This window comes from Parambassis ranga, chromosome 22, assembly GCF_900634625.1.
Source record: "Parambassis ranga chromosome 22, fParRan2.1, whole genome shotgun sequence".
NCBI classification, from domain to species: domain Eukaryota; kingdom Metazoa; phylum Chordata; class Actinopteri; family Ambassidae; genus Parambassis; species Parambassis ranga.
This window is the reverse complement of record NC_041042.1, coordinates 18,216,485-18,242,307: the sequence shown is the minus strand read 5'-3', so window position 1 is coordinate 18,242,307 and position 25,823 is coordinate 18,216,485. Positions and strand designations below refer to the sequence as shown.

Genomic DNA, 25,823 nt, shown 5'->3' with positions numbered 1-25,823 from the left:
TAAACACACAGGTGAAGGACTCTGAGTCACATTTTAGAGCAAATAAAACAGCAGCAGTACCTGAACGCCCACTGTGTTGTCTGGATTGTCCAATTTATACCTGTTTTTTTTCTGGGTTTCCACCTCCTCACGTGTTGCTCCCGGCTTCATTCTAAGTTTCTGGAAATGCATTAGAAGAGAGCGATGGTGGAAAAAAAAGACATTTTCACAGCAGTATGCAGACATATTTGGCGCCTTATTTACTTCTCACAGATAATGCATGATAAATCTGTCTGTTGCACCTAGTAGAACTGCCTCGACCACTCAGTGTAGTGACATGTTTGCAGACACAGTGGATGTTTTTCCCACTATTATTTTGTCTATATCATTCCAAAGGGAATGCTGTTTCCTGTTAATGATTTATACAGCTGTGCCCTTAGCCTGCTTCCATTACAAATGCACAGCCCCACGTGACGTCATTCACATACCGTGCACTATGCAAAACATTTGTTCATTTGTGAGATTGTGCTACTGCACAGCTGGTTGTGGGAGCTCTCAGTGGGCTAAAGTGACCAGTCAGGACAGTATCTGTTTAGTCCAGAGGGGAACATTTGACCTGAAACCACAGAGGTACGTAATAAGATTGTTAACTGTGACCCACTATTCTTATTAAATCTTTTTGTCCTACCATCTTTTCATGTTTAAGTGCACTTATATTGATTAAAGGGCAGCTGTTATGTGTGCTACAAGGCTTTATTTTGGTAGTTACTTCCAATTGAATTTAATCCAATTTGATTTATATGGAACATTTTACAAACATGACATGTCCACTATGTATTGTATTGTATTTGCTTTTTAGCTGATATGTTGTTAAAGTTATTAATACTAGAGAGAGAGATGGAGAGGAAGAGAGAGAGAGAAAGAGAGAGAGAGGAAAACTATGAGGAAGGACACAGTTAGTGACATAAAAGAGGTGGGGGAACCGCTCAGTGGATCGTTTGTGTCCTCCGGCAGCGTAGGTCTGTGGCAGCGCAGCTATGATAAAGATTGTATTCTTGAGCCCACTGGGAGCCAATGAAGAGAAGCTAGAACAGCAGAGATATGATCCATTTTGCTGATTCCTGTCAGAACTCTAGCTGCTGTGATCAGGATCAGCTGCAGGCTGTTATTTGGAATAATGTGGACATCCTGACAGTAATGAGTTGCAGTAGTTGACTCTAGTGGTTTCACTTGAATCAATTGTGTGTTTTCCCTCCAGATGTGCTCACCTGTGCTTCATCACTTAGCCCCATGCTGTCCCTCTGAGTCGGTATGGAGCAACTTTGTTCCTTAGTTTGGCATGTGTCTGGACTCAGACAGCCTGCAGGTTGGTTTCTTTGTATATGTTAATAGCTGTAATCAATACAGCATGTAGACATCTTTCCTGCCTGTCACGGCCTCAGTGTTTTTTACCTCACAAATGATGTGTGAGAGCAGGGCCTGCTTGGTTTAGGGTAACAGTAAAGGTGTGTCTTTATGCAGATGACACTGTAATTTTCATTGGATTGTTTGACACAAGAGGTGGTTGGTTTATAGAAACACACACACACACACACATACACTTTCTTTAGCAGTTTCAGCCTTATAAAAATACAGTATTTATTATAACTGTCAATTTAATCTTTCACCATAGTTCTATTTAATTTGACATCCAATCAACCATGTAACAATACACTGACAAACATATTCCTAAAGATACCAGCTCTGACAATAGCTCTGAGCCATTTGGCGCATGCAGATTGCATTATAGTTTCCCTTTATATTTATCTAAGCAGGCAGTGCATACGCATGCCATATACTAACACTGAGTGCAATAACATTTAACAATGTCACCCACAACCTGTTTGTTTTCAGTCATTTCTTAAAATACCTTTTTAAATAATGACAAATAAATAGTAACACTATAAAACAAATCTGTTAAAAGCCATTAAAAAAAAGGTTAAAGTTCTGAAACAAGCACAGAGGGAGGGGCCATTCAGGCCAAATTGATAAAGAAATTATTGTCTACAGCTTTCTAAATGTAACGGTTTATTATTTAAATATTTAATGGAATTATTGAAAAACACATTTAGCGGACAGCTACAGCTTTACCTGATCTATTGTTTGTCAGCTAGTGGTCATTTGAGCTACATGGCCTTCTTTTAAAGCCGCAATTGTGTAAATGACTGGTGTAATGCTGTCAAGTTACCCTGCATCTTTTAATAATAGAAAGAAAAAAAAGTCATCAGATATCAGTAAATTCATGTCAGTAACTGTCCAGCTGCAGCATTGGTCTTTAACCTTGAAATTGAGCAAAAATAGTAAATAGTTTGTTCTGGTACCCAGTTTTTGTCAGATTGTCCGTCACAAAGTATCAATAGTTACAGCATTTCACAATGAATGCATTTTAATAGTACACAGGGAACATTGGTACCACTTCATAACAATTCACCCTTTACGTAAAGTTGTTGACAAGTGTTTGGCCACTTTGTCAGGTCCACCTTGTTAGTACCAGCCTGGATGGAGGACAAAGATTCAACATGGTGTTGGAGCTTTTCCTCCATATCGACATGATAGTATCACACATCTAGGATTTGAATCTCCTGTTCCACCACAAAAGGGGCAAAATGTGGACCCTGGTGTTGTACTTATTTGTGTTACCACCAGTCTGACCATTCTCCTCTGACCTCTGACATCAATAAGGTAAGACAAAAATCACCTTTCTTTTCCATTCAGATGCTCACATCTGAGTTGCTGCCATGTGATTAGATTAAACTGCCAGCTTTGCTGTTAATAGTTAATCTGTGATTGGTTAACCATTACTGTGGCCTTCACTTTCACTTAGCTTCCAAAACTGCATTTTATTAGAAGTGATACCATAATACTGTCAAGTTCTCCTCCACATTTTTTAGTATGACCTTGTGATGCATAACAACACTTTCCATTCATTTGCTATATCTGCTTTCTCCTGTAGAGGGTCACAGGGTACTGGAGTCTATCCCAGCAGGCTTTGGGTGCACTGACACACTAACCTTCTGTACAATCAACCGAACATGCATGCCTTTAAAGTGGACAGGCTCCACACAGAAAGGCTCAAACTATAGCCTTATCGCACCTCTGTGCTGCCTATATTGACATTTTGTAAGTCTTAAATTCCCCTTAAGGTCCCATTAAAATTGCCCTACTTTGTACAAAGCACAGAAATGTAAACAGGCCATTACAGTGACAATATAGATCCACTCTGACCTCTTGCACTTTGTCTCAGACAAGAAACAGAGAACAGAAAATAATGATGTAAACACAGCTGGGTGGGCAGCAGCTCTCATTACTGCCACATTGAGACTTACAGACAGGTTAGTCGTGGTTCACCTCTAGCAATTTTTCCAGCACGAAATCAGTCTGTGAATCAGCTTTTCTTCTCAGTCTGTGGCCCTAAAGCTAACAAAGTTCCGAACCTTCCTCAGGCCTAACTGTCTTCTGGCTCTCCATGGCTATCACTCCATCAGCTTCCACACATTTGTCTTTGTGTGTGTTATTTTGCAGAAATTTTAATGGAATGTTGTTCGTCTGTGTGATTACAGCTGTGTTTTTGCAGGGAGCGTCTGTTTTTACGTTGTTGAGTGTGCTGGTGTGCGTGAGCAGCGTCACCGTTGGTTGGCCATTGTTCTCGTCTGTGGCGACCTCGTTTGAATCGTTGGCCGGGTTGGAGGGACTGGCATTTCCACGGCGACAGCAGCAGCAGAGTATCCTGGCAATGGGTCGGAATACGGCTCTGTACAGGCCACGGCGGGCGCTTTCACTGACGAAGCAGTAGAGGGCAGGGTCAGCCACGCAGTTCAGGGTGGTCAGCAACAGTGACAGGTGGTAGTAGTTGAATATGGCTGTAAAATAAGAGAAATAAGAAATAAATCCTTTACCTTCATTCAGTGGATTTCTTTCAATGGATGAAAGAGTACCTGTGATAAAGTGGCAGTCGCGCTCCAGAAGAGTGCGTATTAACAGAAAGATGTGGTAGGGGGAGAAGCAGACGAGGAAGATGAGAATGGTGCTGCTGACTAGCTGCCTGATCCTGGTCTTCTGGTCTGGTTGTGTTCCTGCACTCCGACCCACTGCGCGAAGCACACACAGGTAGCTGATCTAAACCAAGAGACAAAGCATGCAGGTCACCTCATCCATCCAGGTTATATCTGAAGTATTCGTGCAAACTGTTATCATACCAACAAGATGGCCAGTGGGAACATGAAGCCAATGGTGAAGCGGTAGTAGTTGATCGGGTATTCCCATGGCTGCATGGGGTAGTGCTCAAAGCACACTGACTGGTTCTTGCGGTCTCTGCTCAGTTCTTTATGGCGAAAGAAGACCACGCCCACTGCGATCTCCTTCAGCCAGATGATGGCACTAACGAGCCACGCGGCGCTCATGGAGCGGAGAGACGTGAACCTGGAGACGAGGACAAAAAGAATGTAACGTATTGTTCTGTGTGAAATGTGTAAAACCTTCTGTAGAAGCAACTTCTTGTAGCTGTTTTGCATTACAGGCAACCACTTTCTGACATCAGCTTGCTGATTTATTTGACCAATTGGGTTGGGTTCACTTGTATAGTTATCAAGTGGTTAAAATCACACAACAAAGGAGTTTCTTTGTTGCCATGGGCAACTGTTTTTCAACAGAAATGTCCTTGACCAGTGGTGTCCCCCAGGGGTCAATCCTTGGACCATTAATTTTCCACCTATTTATGCTCCCACAAACAACTCAATCTGCTATCACAGCTATGCTGATGACACACAAATTTACTTTGCTCTGTCCCCTAATGACTATGCCCTGCTTGAATGTCTTGTTCAGTGTATGGACCAAATTAATGACTGGATGTGACAATTTTTTCAGCTCAACACAGACAAAACTGAAGTAATCATATTTTCTTTGTCATACTTGGAAAAAGGGAGGAAAGACTCAGGATCGCCACTGTTCTTGACACAAAGGGGCTAAAAGCAAAGAAACTGTTGAAAACCTCAGGGTCTTTATTAACAATGATCTAAACTTCAACAGTCACATAAAAACAATCACTAAATCAGTATTTTATCACCTAAAAATATTTCCATGTCACAAAATGACTTAGAAAAACTTAGCAATGCTTTTATCTCCAGCAGTGTTGATTACTGCAATGGTCTTTCAAAAAGCTTCAGCTGATCCAAAATGCAGCTGCTTACAAGAACAAAAAGGACTGACCGCATTAGTCCAATTCTTAAGTCTCTGCACTGGCCTCCTGTAAGCTACAGAATTGGTTTTAAAACGTTGCTTGTGTTTAAATCACTAAATGGGACAGGACCCAATTACCTATCTGACATCTTTCAACAACACACACCACCTCTCAGCTCTTTTAGGTCACAGGAATGAAACGTGTTGGTTAAACCTGAGGTCAAAACAAAATGTGTTCAAACTGAAAGCTGTTTCACCACATTTTGTTTTGACTTCTATGCAGTTCAGCTCTGGAACCAACTTCCAGAATAGATCAAAAATGCACCTACTGTTGGCAGTTTCAAGTCTGGACTTAAAACCAAGCTGTCCTTAGATCTCATTCTACTAAAAGATTCACTTTTATCACTATGTGTCTTTTATATTCTGTACACTTTCCTTTTTTATTTAATCATCTTATGCTTTTAATTGAACTACCTTGTGTGTATGAAATGCACTCTATAAATAAACGTGCTTTGCTTCTCATTCATGGACTTCCCTACTGTTTAACTCATCAAATTGTGGTAGCCACTGGGAGAGGAAAGGCAGCTTCCTCCAGCTCCTTCTGGGCCTGTGGCCAGCTGGTGGTTCCTGGTAAACCTCCTTGTGCTTTTTTCAGTTTGAAGGAGTTCTTCTTTATTCCCTTTATAATGGATTATTGATAACTTACTTTGTACCAAAACAGAATCTTTTTAGCTTTTTTTGGTCAATACCAATTTCATGTACTCATGTGAGGGCAGGGTTTCCCATACAGACACGGGCCGCCACACAATCAACACCCGCCGCCAAAAATTGATTCCATGTTTATTTTTCCCAAAGCGATTTTAAAATAGCACTATCCTTCTGTTCATTTTACTCCGCTCAACTCTTTCTCCCTCTCGTTCACAAATACACATGCACACACCCTGACAGCTGATCTGCCCACTCCTCCTCTCTATGCGCAATGCCTGGCGCCTATAAATTATTGAAGGAAAACCTGAATCAGCAGATATTTGCACAGAGAAGACGTTCAGCAATATCTGGAGTTAACTTAACGTTATTGATAATGGAACACCCTAATTCAGCACAGACAGAGCTGTTTAAGATGATAAACTATGGTATATAGTCAAATAAAGAATATTTAACCTTTATGTAGTTTATACTATTTATTTTCATCTTTATTTTACCAGAACATGTCATTTTACAACACAAGAACAGGTTGGGCTGAGGTCAGTCTTGAGTTTGTATTGTGAAATAAAAACCTTTAGCTTTAGCTGTTTTTGTAATCCATTCCTTAAATGACACACAATCTAAGGACTGGAACTAAAATAGGCACAAACTCAAGTAAAAACTCATAATTCATGTAACACCACAAATTACTGATCTGTGGGAAGCACTGGCCTGTGGTCAGATTCAGATTCAGAAAACTTTATTTGTCCCTGAGGGGCAATTTAAGGCACAAGTGAGCAGTTCGAAGTATAAGATACAAGTAGAATAGAAAATAGATACAAATAAAATATTAAATATTAAATTATTATCCTCATGGCTATGCATTGTAGTTTAAAATGATGAAACGAATGTATTTATTCTTTATGTCATTTATTGGGGTGATATATTGAGAAGATATGTATAGGTACCATTAGGTACCCGGTACCTAATAGCAGTCAGGGTACCTCTGGCTAGCACATGGAGGGCTGTGCGGCCCTCCAAAGAAATGCCTCCCCACACCATTACTGACCCACCGCCAAACCGGTCATGCTGGAAGATGTTGCAACATGCCTGCAACATCCTCCAGCATGACCTTTTTTTTACTATTTACAGACCATGAGCAGTACAGCAGTGTATACATATAGAAATAATGTGAGGATAATAATCAGACATTTTTTCATTACCTCAAAGGATGGACCACAGCTAGGTAGCGATCCAGGCTGATGCAGCACAAAAAGCCAATGCTGATGTAGATATTTTCATAGAGCAGGAAGCCGCACAGCTGACACAGCCATTCCCTGTGACGCCAGTCGTCATCCTGAAACAGCAACAACATGCGCTATATGACATCACAGTACAGGTCACCTACCAAGCAGTCATGTGTGTGAACATGGGAGTATTTACCTGAAAGATGTACTGCAGCCACAAAGGCAACGACGCCAGGTATAACAGATCAGAGACGGTGAGGTTCATTAGGTAAACCCCAAGCTCATTCTTCTGCTTGAGCTGGAGAGCAGCATGGTACAGAGAGTACAGGTTGGAGGGGACACCAACCTAGAACCAACATCACTGATGATTACCGTCTTTCTCTGTGACCACCAGAATACATCAATTATAAACAACACCAAAGTTAACACCAAAAGTGTGGGGCTCTGATCATTGCCCCATCAATGGTAAATACAGGTCATGCTTCCCAGCATTATTGCTGCAATATTGTGATTTTAAAGAGGAACTAGGGCTTCTAGAGGCCAAGCCATGACTGCTTACTGCGTCACACCAGTGCTCTACTGCTGACTATGTACATTTATGAAGACAGCGATGACAAGATGTCCACACACACTTACCAGCAGTACAAGGATATACACACAGGAGAAGAGGTACTGGTGGATTTCATGGCTGATGGTGCAGTTAATTACATCCTCTTCAGACATGGTTAACACCATCAGTCTGCTTCACCTTTATGAAACATAACTATAACATCAGCACGTATTATGTCTTCATGTTGGCTGGAGCTTGTAGTGATGGCTTCAACTTGTCCTCTTTGATTGCGTAGTCAGGTTTCATGCGGCCACTGTGGAGCACAGAATGAACTTAGTAGGGAAGTTACAGAACATTCAAACATTGTCATTTCACAATAAAAGCTTACAAAATGTGACATGTTTTTTCTTTATCCATGTGAACTTGGCAAGCTTGAAAATAAAGTAGCAAACTAAGTAGCAACTGAAGTAAGTAAAAAACAGCAGGAAAAGGTCTCACTTGAGGATCGAATTTGACTCTTTAGGGTCTTCTATCCCTTGACCGCAGACCACAAAAATATATGGCATCTCACAATTGTAAAGAACTTTTATTGTGAAACTTTGTGCTGCAAGCCAACACAGCAATTGCACTTTTTTTTTTAGAAGTGAGACTGAGGATGTGAGTGTGAAGACAATAATTATCATAATGGGACCAACAAATGCATCCATGCCCCTCAGCTCAGCTTCATGTAAAATGCTGTTATTGAACATGTGAAGAGAGGAAATACAGTTTCCTTTTGAAGCAATAACTACACTCCTGTTCCTGTTATTGGCTTAATGCTGATTATGTAAGTAGATAAAAATGAGCATTTCCTGTTGTTAACTCTTAGCTGCTTACGTCAGCAGTGAACTCATTAATTGAAGCATGTGCAAATAAAACCTCAAAAACCCAGCTCTCTTGAAGAGTTGAATGACAATTTATATAACAATAATATATAACAAGTGGCAAACTAGTGTGTGTGTGAAGTGCCAAAAACTGCAGTTTTTAAATCCACAGTTAAATGTCCAACTTGTACAGCAGTAACAAATGTCTCTCCAGTATTTTACTCTTTTTAAATTTTATATATATAATTCATTTGCATTTTTATGAATGAAATAAGTATTTGATCCCTTCACAAAACGTGCTTCAGTACTTGGTGGCAATCACAGAGGTCAGACTTTTCTTGTGGTTGGCCACAAGGTTTGCACATATCTCAGGAGGGATTTTGTCCCACTCCTCTTTGCAGATCCTCTCCATGTCATTAATATTTCATGGATGATGTTTGGCAACACCAACCTTCAGCTCCCTCCACAGATTTTCTTTTTTTTACGGTCTGCAAACTGACTAGGCCACCCTAAGACCTTAACATGCTTCTTTTGATCAATCCATTGTTTACCTGTTACCTGACTTGTTTCTCGAGCAGGGGGACCTTGCAGGCACTGCAGGATTTCAGTCCTGTTTTCTTGTGGTCCCAGCTGCCTTGAGATCATTAACAAGTTCCCCCTGAGTAGTTCTGGGTTCTGGGCGTTCTCATTATCATTGAAACTCCACCAGGTGAGACCTTGCATGGAGCTTCAGACCGAGGGAGATCAGCAGTTATTTTATGTTTCTTCCATTTGTGAATAATGGCACCAGCTGTTGTCACCTTCTCAGCCAGCTGCTTGGCGATGGTCTCATAGTCCATTCCAACCTTGTGTAGCTCCACAGTCTTCCCTGACATCCTTGGAAAGCTCTTTGGTCTTGGCCATGGTGAAGAGTTTGTAATCTGGATTGATTGATAGCTTCTGTGGACTGGTGTCTTTTATACAGGTAACGAGCTGAGAGGGCTCCCAATGTCAGCTCCTTACCTGTATAAAATACACCTGGGAGCAGAAATCCTGCCGACTGATAGGGGATCAAATCTTATTTCATTCATGAAATTTTTTTTTTCTGGATTTGTTTCTTATTGTTCTGTCTCTCACAGTTCATATAAACCTACCATTCTAGTGATAGACTGACCATTTATTTGTTATTAGGCATACTTACAAAAACAGCAGGAGTTCAAATCATTATATATATATTAGTATATGACCAAGTGAATTGTTGTACACAGTGTTAGCACATCCTTAAAAATGTAAAATGCTCTGACACTGTGATATAAAAACAACCTCATGTCATGACTCATAAAATGATTAGAGCTGTTGAAATTTCCCTCCTACTGTGTGTGTCAACAGGACATCAGTTTTATTAATGTCTGGCAGAGAGAAGGAAAACAGTGACACATTTCATTCCTATTACTCCTACAATTCAAACCATAATGGTTTGAATAACATCTAACAACCTTTAAAAGAGATAACGTGGCAACAGCTCCTCTAAATATGTATGTATCCTACATCTTAAATGGTTTAGCTGTGGTAACCAAACAGAAACCATCTATTCCAAACCATTAGAAACTACCCAGATCAGTATGGAGTTACTGAAGCACCTGTTTGAACACTCCTTTACACAAAATTTCAATTAGCAATCAGTCTGCAGGCCTTAAAAGATAAGGCATGCAAGAAGATTCTTCCCACGGTGCATTGCAAGAGAGGATATTGAATGTGATGTGGATGAGGCCATGTGGCCCCATCGCTAGGACAGAAGAGGCAGGGTATCTTACACTAGATAATATTTTGGTTTACATGTGTATGTATGTAGTTTGAAGGCAACATGGTTAGAGCCTTTTACAAACAAAATATGTCATTTTGACCATCAGTGCCACTGTTTAGGCCTGTGTGTTAGCTGTTTTGAAAAACTGCAATAACTGCTGTTTCTTTCAGGATATAAACCACAGACTGACAGGTAATAACCATGTCATCAAAAGACATGTCTTGTGGTTTTGTTTATTGTGAAAGACTGTGCTCTGTCTTGTGTTTACAGAGTGTTTAGAGCAAATGGGAAGAATTGTTACATTGAGACCTGAGGTTCAAATAAAGCGAGTAAGAGTGAACTCTTCCCTTTTTAAAGAAAAACCCAATGCAGGTAAACATTTTTCCCACTGGCACAGAGATGAGTGTTGCCAACATGGTGACTCTTGCTAAATTTAACGACTTTCCAAATCGTTTTTTGTCAAAAGCGACTAGCAACTAGTCTCCAAAAGTCACCAGAGACTGATGACTTTTGGAGACTGACGTGAAAGCATGTATCTGCCGTTACATCATGATTCGGTTATGATTTACCTGTCAATTTGATTCTACATTTTTGAAACACATTTTTCACACTGTCTACTTTACACATGGCCAAAGCTCCCATGGTGTTAGCACAGTAGCATTCCTATTATAGTGGTGCCATGTCCGCCAGAGGATGGAAATCAATGCAAATCAAGCCAGTACGCTATCACCATGTGCTGCAGGAGTTCCACACCTACCACACATACCTTCTCTATTTAGGCTACACTCAGTAAAAAGCCACACTTTCTTTAATTACAGGGATGCAAGTGACACTGCATACAATAAACATCTCAGTGTTAGTGTGGCTTTCATTCTGTGAATCGGTGTCAACAAAGAGTCAGTGCACAGTGAAGCCTTTTAGTATAACCTCTAACTACATTTCTTTGCTTTGGCATCCCAGCACCTTTAGAATGTCTCCATAATAACAGACTGGAAAACATTTAGAGCCACTATAACACCACACATATAAACCACAAGTATCATCTCTCGGCCCATCCTTCTTCTATGACCCTCTGTCTCGCTGGTTTTCCAACATAAAACACAGCTGGACACACTTTGCATTCTTCATGAGTCAAGCTAACCCAGGGGTTTAACCCTTATTCAATCAGGTTAGCAGAGAAAGTGGCCTCGCCTGCATACCCTTTGACCTGTGTTTTACTAGACGCTCCACTGTCCCGAGTCCAATGTGTATTTATATCTAGAGCCAGTCCGATCTAAAGCAGTGTCCAGACTACAATGCAGATGGATGTCATTGAAACTCTGTAAACACGGAGGCTTGCAGGCCTATGTCACACTGTCACACGTGGTTAGATGTTAACAATAGAGGTTTACACACAGCAGGCGCAGCAGGTGTCTCAAGCAAAGGCCTAGGTATCCATCAGACTGTGTGACAATTAACATCTTAAAAACATCAAATCACACTGATAGAAAATCTGAATTTATATCAACAAAGTTTGCCTCCTTCACATCGAATCAACACAATGGAGTTTAATTGGAAAACTGCTCTCTAACTGCTCCATGTATGAACGGCATAACACGTGTTTATTTATGGAAAAGAACCCGTCCACGGATAAGGGACAGCATATTATACATTTTTAGACATGCTCCATAATTTGAATACTTTGGCTTATGGACATAAATTGAGTAGACTACTTCACAAACACAGCCCAACATCAAATTAGCTCAGACACACCACATTTTATCACTTACTGCATCCATTTTCCTCGTTCAGCTCTCACCAATGACTGTAAGCTGCTGCAATATTCACTCTTGCTCAGTTACCCTCTTGCTTTCTATTTTTTGTTTCCTCAGACAAGATCCTTTTTGGTTTCTTTGCTGGCTCTGCTACAACATCCACTCAGAGCATAACAAGCTACATAGCTCCATCGTCATCCTCACTCCACTCAAAGTGAATATATATGCCTGACATATGAGGCGGAGCAGGTGATTTGCAGCTGTTACAGTGCAGGTGCAAAGCATGTCAGACTCACACACACTCTAGAGGAGGGGCCAATCACAATCACACTGTTATGAGTTGATATGCCATCAAAATGATGTTATAAGCATTTATTTTATGGAAAATCTATTTTATATTCATCACATCACACTGCTCCTTTATTTGTCCAGCTATCACTGCAGTGAACCTTTAGATATGTTGGGATGCATCCTTCACTACCAACAGAGAAAAGGATGCAGCCCCTAAGTCTTAGGTCCAAGCCAGGCAAATGGATGTAAAAACAATTCTACATATTCTAAACATGCATCTAAAGTCATTGATAATAGGATGCTGGAGTGCAGCAGCTCTTAAAGGGCCAGTACACATTTCCAAACATCAGTGCCAACAACAACAACAACTTGTGTATCCTCACACAGACCTGTAACACACTCCTGTGAATGGTTTCTCCACCCCTGAGGGGAATTTCATTTATCACATAGATGGTGTATAATGTCCATGTTTATGCTTCTCCCAGTCATTCACTGGTCCCCTGTGGTGTGGTTCTGGCCTTATGTTCTGACCTTCATACTGTAACAGGAATTGTGGCCACGATACTGCTGAGGTCTCAGATTTAATGAAGTAATTCGATCACTTGGGTGTATGTGGGATAATTGGCAGAGCCTCTGACTAATGGACACTTACAATGAATTAAATGGACTGAATGCATAGTGATTAACATGAGGTGGGTGACATTTTAATTTAGGATTTTATTTTTTGATAGATTTGGGTTTTCCCTTGTTTTATTTAGAAATGTTTGCTTTTATTCAATTAATTTAACCCTTTTATGTTTTATTTTTCTGTATATTTTATGGGATGGGAAGCACTTTGTAACTCAAGTTTATTGTTATTATTAATAGTATATGAAAAGACAAATATTAATAAGACAGATGTTTAAAGTAATAATCAGTGAAAATAAACGAAACGATGAATGAATATCCCTGTATGGGTTTAATCCCTGTTACAGACAGGATCAGTAACAAGTGAGCCTGTGACTGATTATTTCTGTAGGCCAATGCTGCACCTTGATTATTGATCTGACATTGGTAACTATGGCAACGGAAGCAACTTGTAAATTGCTGTCGAGTATCCTGTCAACACTAGCTTCATCACTTCATCGGCATATCAACATATAAACTGTCACGCCTCACCCGCCCGTCCACAGCTATGATTGGCTAATCCTTCCTAAAATAAGCGAAACTAATTTTAATAACCTGATGTAAGAAGAAAATAAATACACCACAATCTGATCTAAAAACAATATATACTGGCTAATGATTACGATGTTTCTTCTGAATCACAGGATGTTTGTGTTTTAGTTCACCACACAGCAGCACAAGTTTTCCTGGAATCAGACACATTAGCACAGACTGTTGATAGCAATGCAGCTGCAGCGTGGTGAGCTCACCACAAACATCCGTACATTACACAGTCACCAAGACCTTGTCCTGATTCTGTTATATGATTCATATTAAACTACTGGACTGCACAGTGACATCTAAGATCACATCCCATTACGAGCAGTGAGCTTTGCTGCACACTTATCCTGGTGTCAGCACATTAGCACGGACAGAAAGTGAACACAGCCTGCGACACTTTTTATCATGCCATGGTGGAACGCTTAATTTCCTGCCTGTGTGAAAGTTGCCTTTACATTATCTTGTGCTATTTCCAATAGCTAACTGGGATATAGGCTCCAGGCTCCATGCTGCAGGATGAAGCGGGTTACTAGATGATGGATGGATCTGTCAACATACGCTGAAGATGTGTTCTAGAGCTGAAACACACCACATAAAACTCTTATCTGACACATCCTAATGCTTCAACAACACAAAACAGATTATTAATAACGCCTGAAATGATCATTTAGAAGAGACGCAAATATCCTGACCATACAGATTGGAAAGTCTGGTTTCAAAAAACAACATCCGGAAGTTTGTCCTAGACACAAAGCAGGTGATTGGATGAACCATCTGTCAGTCATTTTCTCTTATCTCTTATCTACTCTCTGTACTCGGTCATATCAAGAAGAGGAAACACAGGCCCGTTCACACTGGAGAAAGTCATTCCAGCTAGAGTAGGATTGAGCCCAGACAGCCTTTAAGCTGGATGCGTTCAGACCTATTTTCAAATGTGGCTAGCACACAGTTGTGTCCGCACTCAATCCGGCTTCATCCAGCGTGTTTACTGTTCTCCAAACCACTAGGTGGCGCCTCGTAATATGGCTAATAATGTGGCTAGCCGGGTTCGCTAGCCACATTTGCGTTCACACCTGAGCCACATTTGAGCTAATCCGGCTAGATCCAAACTGGATACAGCCGGATTCGAGGTGTTCACACTCAGAAAAAAACACATCTGGATTGATCTGGATGCGACCGAATCCTGCTTAAGCCACATTTTTTTCCCCAGTGTGAACGGGGCCACAGTGGAGTATTGATAAAGCTAGCAAGTAGCAGCAAGCTGTATTTATCATCTTTGTAAGGAAATAGAAGACACAAAGCTGTAAAATGTTACTTCTGAGCATCGTTACCTGCACTGTCACTTATGACTAAGATGAGATACATTTCTCAGTGAGGTAATGTAACAGGTATGAAGCTGACCGCCTCCTCGTTACTCAGGGGAAATTATCGTCATATCGTCCAGGAGGCTGTAAATCAGCTTCCATCTCTGCTCCTGCTTTGATTTACTGTTGGTTCAGTAAATGTGTTCTCCTACAGACGTGATTCATTGGCGGTGCATCCAGACACAAATCAGCAGCCAGGCTGTTCTCACATATGTGTGACTCCAGACTGGGTTTTATAAATACATTTGAATCATCATCCAAACGTCCAACAGCTGATTCGTGAGCAACACATCTGGATCATACTGCCTCAATCATCAGACCTTCCATCTATTTATGTCAACGAACAATCAATAGAGTAATCTGGAGTCCTTCATTTGTGTAACTTATTGTGACAGTGGAGCGACTGGAGTGATATGTCGCTCAATGAGATGGAGGCATGATGCATGTAGCTCCACCCTCCACTGTTTGATAAGTATCTTCAGCTGTGAGGTCAGTCTGTGAGGCTGCTGAGATGTCGCTCTAAATAACATCAGCATTTTGCCTCTTTGATACAGACAGGGATGCACAAAGTCACTGTTTTCTGTTTGTGGCATTTGGCTGAGGCTTATTCAGAGCCGGGAGCTACACTGGCATCAGACCAGGGAGCATCAGCTGTACAGAGCTGCGAGGAAAGAGACCAGTTACAATTACAGCCAGTTAAAGTCTGGAATATGAGTGTGTGGGGGGGCTAGTTTAGCATAATTTTTCTGTGCAGTAATTGGATTGTCTATAGATAATTAACATGTCTTATAAACAAACTGCAAGATATTTATTAGCTATTAGATATTAGAGGTGATTGATCAGTCCTCAGCTAGATCAAGACAGGGGTTGGGACCTCCAGAAGTAAATAAACAGACACATTGACATCATTTTAAAAATGACCACTGAGCTCCTGCTTCACCTTGAGAAAGAGCCGGAAGGTGCTGCATCAGGTGAACAGGTTGTGTGATGGATGTTGGCAGCTCTCAGCGCAGCCTTGGGAGCTCGAGGATCATCCTGGTGGAAGAGCACTCCTCTTGTTCCATGCTCAATCATATTGATTTTGTTTGTCTGGCAGCTGTCGCACCTGTCACCCTTCTACAGGTCAGGTAGTCAACTAGGAGTGTTCCATTTGCAGCCCATAAAACATAGGCAATGCGGCAACCCCTGAGGCTGAGGAACGAAGCCTCTGAAGAAGTGTTCTCCATGTTCTGGGGGCTGGCTGCCAAGATCAAGGTCTCCATGTTACAATGTCCAACTTAAAGCAGGAATAAGCATGTTTCACTCATTCATTTTCATTATATTAAGGCTTAAAGTTTAGGATAATTGATCGATAATGACAGAAGGTTTCCTGCTTGCTGTCATCAGACATTAGCTCCACCTGTTAACCTGTATATGAAGACTGACATGAACAGTCAAAGCCTCCTGTCAAAGCCTCCTGACCAGCTCACCATTACCATCAAAATACAGTGTATTTTGATGGTAATGGTGAGCTGGTCAGCCTTCCCAGGATGAAGGAGGAGGCCATCTTTCAGGCTCTCCAGAGCTCACCATCTCATCTCATTCTTCATAGTCCAACAACTTATCAATCACATTTTCAGATTAACAAAGACATTAGGATTCTAATCAATGTACTTGAATATTCATTGCTTTGAGGCTGCAGGACTCAAAGGTGAAACAGACTGTTACACACACATTTGGGAAGTCGTCAAGCAGCGTTTATGGTAGCCGTGGTGACCGACAAATAATAGCAGAGTCATTAATAATGCATTAAATGTGGTCACTGGTCTGAAGGGATGTATTGTATTATTGAAATATTGCCAATGTCTGGACGAGTTAGAGCAGCGAGGTAAATGATTCATTTTTAATAATATGGTAATATGATGATGAAGCTTTAGTGCTAACATCAACAGCAAAATATTCATATTAAAGAGCCAATATTGAAGATGAAGTCGTATCACATGCTTCACAAACATCCTCTAAGCACAGGCTGCGGTAATAAGAGGTAAATTGTGGATTTTTATTTCCATCTTCAGGGCTAATTGTAGCACTGTCACATATCTGGGTTTGAGGAATGAGGTTTTCTTTTCCAACAACCAAAACAACAACGCTTAATATTACTCTTCTTCCTCACTTTATTCATTAAATGATGTAAAAAAGAAAAATCTTATTCAAAGTGTGGAGGTTTTTATGGCCCATGGGATCTTTAGAAGGTGAAAATCCATTGCCGTATAGCAGCAGTAAGTCAGTACGTTAAGAAAATACACCTCATACGGAGTAGAGACTCAGATGCATTATTCACAGTCTGCTTTCCAATACCCTTTATTCAGTATGTGAGTAAAGGTGGCATGCTGTGTTTGTGTCTAGAATGAGATCAGGTGATCCTTGTGTGCATCCTTGTATGCAAACAATCTTATCTCTGTTTTTGTCCTACTGCTAATGAGGATGAAAACCCATTCAGCTCATTGTAAATTAGATATGAGCTCTCTACGAGCCAGCTTCTCTTCATAATGCTAATTTATCCTGAGCGACACACTAACAAAGAAGCTATAACAGAGCTACAGTGTGCTCTTGGTTCCCTGCAGGACCTCATACGCTCGCTACTAACAAACACTCACACTGAATACTAAGTCAGAGGTTTTTAGCCAGAAGCGTTATTGTACGCTGCCTCTCACAGCAGTAAGTTATCCGGTAAGAAAAGGAAAACTGAAGCAGACAGCAAGAAGGAAAATGTATCTAAAAGCACAAAAATAAAGATGACTTCGGCTTTAGGACTCCAGAGAGCATCCTCCCATATAATCATTACAACTTTTTAAGAAATGGCATTAAAAGTTCTTCTGTGTCCGTCTTGAACCCCCTCCACCGTGGTCACTCCACATGGAGTAGTGCAGCAAAGAGTTTAATATGTACAGAGCTCTCTCTAACCTGCAGACTTCCTTGTGGGTTTGCTGGAGTGTCGCTTTGTCCAAGATAGAAAACTTGCGAAGAACCAAAATAGCCTGGCCCTTACTCTAAAACCACTAAGACTTGCATCAGGGTGCCCCTTGTAAATTTTGGTCTCCACATTTAGCATCACTCCTGCTGAACCACTGACATTAAAAAACAGGGACTGCTTTTCTGCTAATGTCTGCAGAGTGGATGAAATTTCATGGATGGATGGGGTTAGTGTACACAAAGGGCCACTGCACTCTGTCCAAGTGGTGCCCAATGTCTGGGCCTAGACCCAAGGGGAATAAAAAAAAGAGGGTGTCTGAGATGTCCAGGACGAAGCACAAGTCTAATGTCCACTACACTGCATCCTCCTCAAGGTAGTATCAATGATTACAGCTAAAAACAATCTGCAATTCTATGGTGTAAACATCCTTCAGTCACACTCATCTTCATGCTGTGCTGTGACTCCTGTAAATTGAGTGCTAATGTTCTGCGGTGCACTGAGGCACTCTGGCAAAGCGGCTCCTCTTTCATGCATGTCAGTCAGGATATGATAGCCTTATCAGATGTATCTATATGTGATGGATGAGAAGCTAATTTGAGCTGGTCGGCTGATGATGTTTATGTGGGCAGGGAGTCAAAGAAAGACAATCCCTTATTATTCAGGAAGCACTTAGTGACCAACAACCTGCAAGGACCAGGACACTGGAGCAGCAGTATAAAGGCACACATTCACACTCATCTGTCCCATATCCATCGTATGTTGATCATTCTGCCTGGGTGCTCAACCACTGTGGAGATGCTGCTGTGCTGTAGGGCAGGAGAAGTCCTGCAGCCCCACAGTGGCAAATACGGAAGGTCACAAATTATCTATTCAGTGCTAGCTGGCTTGAAGTCATGCACAAAAACACAAACCCCATCCCTGTCATTCCATTGAAAATAGAGGGATACGATGCAAAAGTTCACTGATACTAATAATGCTTTTCCTTGCCTGTGGGAGGTTGCCTAAAAGCCACTACATAGGCAGTGATAGGAGGTATGACAGGTAGTGGAGGCACACATAAGTCTGCAGGTTAGGTTTAGGAAGAAAACCTATAATGTGTTAGGTTTTTAAAAAATACATTCATACATGATTACAACTTTTACCTTCACTCTAGTTATCCATTCATGTAATGGCCCACTCAGTTCCTTGAGAGAATCTAACAAACATAAACTAAGAAGCCAGTCTGTCAGTCAGGCTGTGAGAGAGTGAAGCGGACAGATGAAATTACCCAGCAGCCCTCTGTGGCTTCCAGCCAGAACACTCATCTGGATCTCACGCTTCCTCATTACCACACTTCTACAATAGCCAGGCTTTTATTTATTTATTGTCCTAATAGCATCATCACAACACTGCTGTAATACAATCAGATGCATTTGTACGGCACGTGAACGGTTAATGCATGTGTGTGGCTTGATTTTAAATTCCAGCAGTAAACAAACAGAGCAGCAGGTGAAAACGAGGCGGCTGCACAGGCTTCTCATTATGTCCACACATGCTCTCTGAATAATACACGAAGTTCTACAGTCCACCAACCACGCGAGAAAAAAACACAGCTCCCGTCCGCAGCTTCTCAGGGTGAATGCTTCAGTTTACAGCAGCCTGCTGACCGATACATTATTGATGAATTAGAAAATCAATAACTCCGGATCGCACCGCCTGCGCGCTCCTTTCTTATTCATTCTATCCAAACGTGCGCTCCACTTATCCACACCAAACGCGCGCCATGACGCGCCATGAGCTCCACGACAATCACATTCAACAGGACTCCGCCGATATGTCACCTCATCTACAGATGCAAGAGAGACATCGATGACTGAATACAGGCTATAGATTAATGTCATGAAGCCTACCTTACAGAGACGCTTGGTCCATGGAGGCAAAAACACGCACAGAAGCGGTGAAGTTGAATAAGAAGTTGTTTAAATATTCACATGAAATAAAGGAAAGGACATCAGAGCGGCTCTCTAACGAAACCTTCTCCGTCTGAGGGTCTGTACGAACCTGACCGCTCTCTCTCTCTCTCTCTCTCTCTCTCTTTCTGACGCACGCTCTCTTCCCACACAGCAGACGCACCAGGCCTACACACAATGCTCAAACATTAAATGTCACAGTTTATAGTTTAGTTTTAGGAAATAGGTAACACCTTTGTGTCTAACCACAGTTGCTCTTGTCAAAAAGTAATTTCCCGTTGAGCAATAAGCCAGCAGACTACTTGACGTGACTGAAGACAGCAGTGAGACACCAGAAGAGTGCCACATACAGACACAAAGGCTTATGTGCAATACTACATACAGTTTGTTAGATAACGTATAGCAGTAGCGAGCCTGACTGTTAAACCTGGGCCCTCTGCCTCCAGCTTCAGCGATGCAAAGAGCAAACAGCAGGAGAAAGGGAGAGGTATCACCACACAACAGTCAATCCTCCTCCAACTAATAATCACACAGGGGATCCGCTCTGATGACACACACGAGCGCAGGGAGGCTCATACTGTGCAAAGTTTAAACATTATAGTTAGTTATTCAACATGTTTATTTATTGCATCTCCAACAGCAGAGGCAGGAGGACAGGTAGAGAGATGTGCGCAATTACGCATTTGGCACAATGGCAGTAATTTCATGAAGTGGCCACACATGCCAAAGCAACTGTTCCCAACATGGTTTATGATCCGTAATGATAATGTAATAATGTAACCACCTGACCCCGTGTTATAAGCGCTGCCCCCGCATTTACCGTGGCTTCAGCGGAATAATGAAATGTGGCATTATACAAACAGGGCCAAAATTAAACATTTTGCCACATTTAGCCCCACACCTTAAAAAAGAGGGGGCAGGTGGGTGGGGGCTGCCCTATTCCAGCTGCAGTAGCTGCACTGACATGAAGCTGCAAGAAATTGCCTCGCAAGAAACAATACAGGTATCTATTCAAACATGCTGAGGGTGAGTGACTTATGACTGGAATGTGACTCTTTAACCTACACACACAAAGAATTGTTAAGCAGTCCATCTAAGCGTATCAAGGGCGTAGTTTGAGCATGGATGGAGGTGACGCATCCTCACCAATAATTTCCCCTCCAAAACAAAACAAAAAAAGATAGGGGTTAAATTCCGTTGGAATCTTGCGTCCACAACAATGTCATAAAGCAAATCTACACCCCTTAAAGTGTATGGGTTGTTATTTATCTATTGTATTTAGTAAAACAGTTAAACCACACAAAGTGTTTCTTTTGTGATTCACTTTCCATTTGATTTCTCTGGAAGACAAGCCATTTCCCCTCTGTCACTTTCAGTGTGTGTGTGTGTGTGTGTGTGTGTGCTCACGCATCTAATGTCATACTCGAACACTGCCCTTTACCCTGGTGGAATATTCTGTCACACGCCATCAATCACCACATCAATCACTGACACTATTCAAATTTAGAAATCTTTATTACGAAAAAAGCTTTTGCGTGTGTACTGACATTAGCTTCAGCTCAATCAAACTAGTTTTTTTTTAACAGTAGTCACACCACAGCAAAGCAGACATAAAGTGAACTATAGTAATTTGAGTTACAGCAGGAAAGATCAGTGACGACAACTCCACCTTCTTCTTTCACTTCTCTGTGACAGTGCCTCACATTGCAGTTGTTTGGTGTTCGTTTGAACTGAGGCAGGACAGAGAGGTGTAGGTGGAGGTTGGAGGAGGACGTCACGTTTGCAGCATAGTAAGGCAAAGCAAGCATCACGATTAAAACGCACAAACAACATATGAAACAAGTTTCCTTTGAGCCCTTTTCTTTCATTTTGACGTTGAAAACTGACACACACACACACAGACATATGACCAGAGGAACCGATAATGATGATGCCCAGACACAGACAACCCATCTACAGTGTTTCACATCTTAAAGCCTTTTTAAGAAAAATCTACAAAAACAGTTTTACAGTGGAATCACAGATTTTACCAGTTTACAGGATTCATGTGGTTGGATTTTTTTTTTGGTTCTTCAAGGTAAAGTTTTTACAAAATTCATCTTCTAATATCTGACCAGTTAAAGCAAGGCGTCTGGACTTGTAGAGTTTTCTTGAAGACGTTTCACTGCTCATCCAAGCAGCTTCATCAGTTCTAACTGTTTGGTGGGGAAACATGGTTTATATGTGGTTACAGACCTCAGTGGGTGGGTCTGGGTCAAACAATAGCACTAAATGTTTCTATAATTACCTGTGATGATCTGGCTGACTGGGCCAGGTGTGTCTAACGACTATGAGACTGCTGGAGGGGGACTAGTTGACAGCCCTTTGTTCTTGCTGTGAGTATATTAAGCTGGAAAAACCTTCCCTTAACAGAGGTGGTGGCCTCAGACATCATCTTTCTACCACATACAATGCAGTGATTCCATCCATTCCAAGGGCTGTCACCAGTCCCCCTCCGGCAGTCTCATAGTCGTTAGCCAGTCGTTAGACACACCTGGCCCAGTCAGCCAGATCATCACAGGTAAGTATGGAAACATTTAGTGCTAGTGTTTGTAAGTTTGACCCAGACCCACCCACTGAGGTCTGTAACCACATATAAACCATGTTTCCCCACCAAACAGTTAGAACTGATGAAGCTGCTTGGATGAGCAGTGAAACGTCTTCAAGAAAACTCTACAAGTCCAGACGCCTTGCTTCAATCTTCCCGTATGATGACCTGGATGACTGAGAATCTTCATCAACATCTGACCAGTTAATACAAATCTAACAATGTACAAAAGTTACAGGAAAAATAATTTAACTTGCTGCATAAACAAGTCGGAAAGATGGACCCCAGGCAGATCTTCCTCCTTAACATCATCATTTTTACATTAGTGCTTTGTGTGAACTTCATCGTGTCTCTTTAATATCTCCCACCTCTTTATCGCCATTCACATACAGATAATGCACAGAGCAGTTGTTCATTCAGCCACCAAATTCATCCATGTGTGATGAGAAGTTTGAGCATCAGAGAGAAGGATGATTTTTGAGAACAATGGCTGCTGAATACTAATGTGATGCAACATAAGAAGTGTGTACAGCCCAACTGCATTTTTACAATATCACTGTTATACTATCTGATAATAGTTTAGGTTACAGTGAGCCATCCTTTACTATCTGTGGTTACAATAATCGGCTGATGTTAGCTTGAGATATCCATCCAATCACAAGACAACTGCTCTGATGGTTCTGGTGCACTGGGATACTTTGTTCTACAACGCAGAAGACAGATTCTACAGAAACACACTGCAGTCACCAAACAACATGAGTTGAGCTGTTTTAATACATTTGGATGAGATGTGGTTCTTGTAATAAGGTAAAACAGCATTTTTATAGGATGAATCAAACAGGCTAACAATCGATTTTCAGTTTAGACGATTTAGTTATGATCAATGATCAATGGATCTACCACATCTACTCTATCTTTGCGTAGGTGAATGCGATGTGCACAGGCATCTGTAAAAATCATAGCCTCAAAGAAAAGGTTAATTCTATTATTACTTCATCCCTCAGTTTTGTTTTGTTTTTGGTTGTTTAGACTAAAAAAACCTCAAAGCTGATGGCCTGAAAGTGGTCCCTATTCAAGATGATCAGCTGCCACAATAGTTGTCAATAGTCTGGTCAATTTTACAATATAAAAGTGTATTTTATCCCAATCATCACTTCCTGCTACATATCATTCAATACTAAGTAGTTACTATATGCTACAAAACATAGCATTATGCTAATACTTAATGTGCACCAACATCAATAGGTTTACTAGACACTTGAGGATGTTTTGTTCTCATTACATCATAATTGTTTATCAGCACAACAATCTGCATAACAATTGGTGTTTTCATTTCACTTCTCCCTCCTCCCAGTGGGTTCAGCCTGCACCTCTCTCTCTCTCTCTGTGGTGCTTACAGTGTGCAGCTCTACACCCATCCAAAACACAGTGGTTTTACCCAGCGGTGAGTGTGTGCATGTGTGTGTGTGTGAATTAAGTCCAGCTCAATGGTTAGCAAAGCCACAACCAACCCCCTCAAGGACAATGCCTGTGTGTATTATTATACATATATATGAGAGTGTTTGTGAAGCTAGTGTTGGCTTGGGTCAAGCAACATTTCCAGTAAAGTGTCAGAGTGTTGCATGCTGGGATAGAATCTAAAGATGGAGGGAGAAAGACTGTAATTTAACTGGGAGGAGCCCCTCTGTCCTGTTTATCTATCTGTCCTCCAGTCACACCATCTGTCTCTATATCTGTTCACTGCTCTCTTCATTCTTCCATCTCCTCACCCATTTCGCCTTCACTAAATTTGAATCCCTCTTGTCTCCTCCTGTCTTTTCCAGTGTTTGTTCTAAGAAGGGAAATCTGATACATTCAGTTGCTCTGGTGCTTCTGGTCATTCTCTGGAGTTCAGTTCAGGGCTACTTCCTGGTGTATTTGCTAAGCAGTCAAAGAGTTCCAGCTCTTAGACAAGCCCACTCATGGTAGTGTTCTTGGTCCACAGCACTGCACCTGCTCTCTGTTAGTTGCCCCTGCAGGCTTTACGTGTTATTGCAGCTTCCATTTTTGTCTCTGCATGTGTTTAAAAAACATTTAAAAGACATCCACCTTTTACAATCAGTAATAAAAAGATCCTTTGGTGGCTCCTCTGCCCAAGAGAAAATCACAGTAAACATGGTGATAATAGCATCCTCAGAGACCACTGATAGTGTTGCGGTGTTCATCCAGCTCAGAGAGATCCTTGTAGATGAGAAATGGTGAGACGACTCTAATTAGCTAGTATGGCAGGTGGCGTTATGGATACCATAGACTTTAAAGAGTTCTATCATAAAGCACCAGTCTTGCCCCAGCAGAGTATTCGTTTGCAGTGTTTAGACGCAGCCGTACTCATACCACACAGTCTGAGGGTCGTTGTTGGGGTCAGGGGAGGCCGGCGTGCTTTTAGGACGTTCCACTGAGGCACACCTTGGTCTCTCACTTTCCTTCTTTGAGGAGTCGCTTGGTCGTCCCTCCCTCAGGGCATCCGCTAGTTCAGATGAGTCTTCTGGCCGTGTTGTGGTCACAGCCCTGACTGGGGTTACCATGGCGACCTCTCCACGGTGATGAGAGGTGGATGAGGAAGGGCCATTGCGGGAAACAGCAGTCCTCCCTCTGTCTCGCTCTCTCTCTGCGTATCTTTCTGTCTGCAGATTGAGAGAGGACGAGTGGTGAATGGTTGGGCTTAGGAAGCTGCTGTCTCCATGCTGAGTGGATGGACCGGCGAAACGAGCCGACAGTGGCCGCTCTCTTCCATTAGCTGCTCCTCCTTGCCGCCGAACCACTACATCTTCTCGGCCTGAAGATCCCTCATTTACGCGGAAACTATCTGGCCCGTTGGAGCGAAGCAAATCAGCCGAGGCCAAGCTGAAGGCCCGGCTCAGCGATTGGCTACTTCTTTGGGTGACGGGCTGGCCAGAGGCTGGTGACTGGCCCACAGGCTGGCGTGGCGAAGGCTTCACACTCTGGCCTGGCCTGTGGTTGGAAGACTGCACAGTGGGTGTGACATAGCTGGTGGGAGTCACCTGATCCCTGCCAGTGGGACCTGAGGGGGCGGGGCTTCTGGTGAAATAGTCAGTCATCAAGTCTTCCCTGCTTCCTGTAGACACCTGGACAAAGAGAATCATGCATTTACAATCAATTCGGAGGAATCTGATTTGTGAATAAATAAATAAATTATAAATAAACAAAGCTCACTCTTGCTCTTTCAAAATTCACCTCAGTGAATAGGTGCCAAGCCCTTAGACACTAACATCCCCTTCACATCAGCATACTGAACTTCATAACCATTGTGACTAAAATAATAAATATTTCTTAGTGAGTGAATACATCCAGTCCACAGAAAGATGCTGGTGGATTCACAAACCTTTGAAGTAAGGGTGG

The 25,823-nt window shown here is 41.8% G+C and overlaps 2 protein-coding genes across 5 annotated transcripts in view; both read right to left on the bottom strand.

The window, feature by feature from the left end:
• Nucleotides 1-1,592: 1,592 nt before the first annotated feature.
• Nucleotides 1,593-19,980, bottom strand: gpr68 (G protein-coupled receptor 68). Of its 2 annotated transcripts, XM_028396333.1 has the most exons (7): nucleotides 19,778-19,980; nucleotides 7,761-7,987; nucleotides 7,321-7,470; nucleotides 7,101-7,234; nucleotides 4,215-4,437; nucleotides 3,954-4,134; nucleotides 1,593-3,878 (listed from the first exon to the last, which is right to left on the bottom strand). In XM_028396333.1, the coding sequence occupies exons 2-7, from the start codon at nucleotides 7,857-7,859 to the stop codon at nucleotides 3,436-3,438; spliced, it is 1,230 nt and encodes a 409-aa protein (XP_028252134.1). In that variant the 5' UTR covers nucleotides 7,860-7,987; nucleotides 19,778-19,980; the 3' UTR covers nucleotides 1,593-3,435. The 2 variants fall into 2 exon arrangements, with proteins under 2 accessions (XP_028252134.1, XP_028252135.1); XM_028396334.1 differs by lacking the exon at nucleotides 19,778-19,980 and having other exon boundaries at nucleotides 7,321-7,505; nucleotides 7,761-7,833.
• A 2,581-nt stretch (nucleotides 19,981-22,561) lies between these two features.
• ccdc88c (coiled-coil domain containing 88C) overlaps nucleotides 22,562-25,823 on the bottom strand; it is a 32,168-nt gene continuing 28,906 nt past the window's right edge. For 2 of the 3 annotated variants that reach the window (XM_028396330.1, XM_028396329.1), the window contains exon 31: nucleotides 22,562-25,549. In XM_028396330.1, coding sequence (XP_028252131.1) covers nucleotides 24,776-25,549 — 774 coding nt within the window. In that variant the 3' untranslated portion in view covers nucleotides 22,562-24,775. The remainder of the gene's footprint in view (nucleotides 25,550-25,823) is intronic. The other variant, XM_028396331.1, reaches the window with a different exon arrangement.

Coding starts and splice junctions, on each gene's coding strand:
- gpr68 (XM_028396333.1), bottom strand. CDS start 7,859: ATGGTGTTAACCATGTCTGAAGAGGATGTAATTAACTGCACCATCAGC. Junction 4,135..4,214: donor TCCCACTGGCCATCTTGTTG/GTATGATAACAG, acceptor CTCTTGGTTTAG/ATCAGCTACCTGTGTGTGCT. Junction 3,879..3,953: donor CGACTGCCACTTTATCACAG/GTACTCTTTCAT, acceptor CTTATTTTACAG/CCATATTCAACTACTACCAC.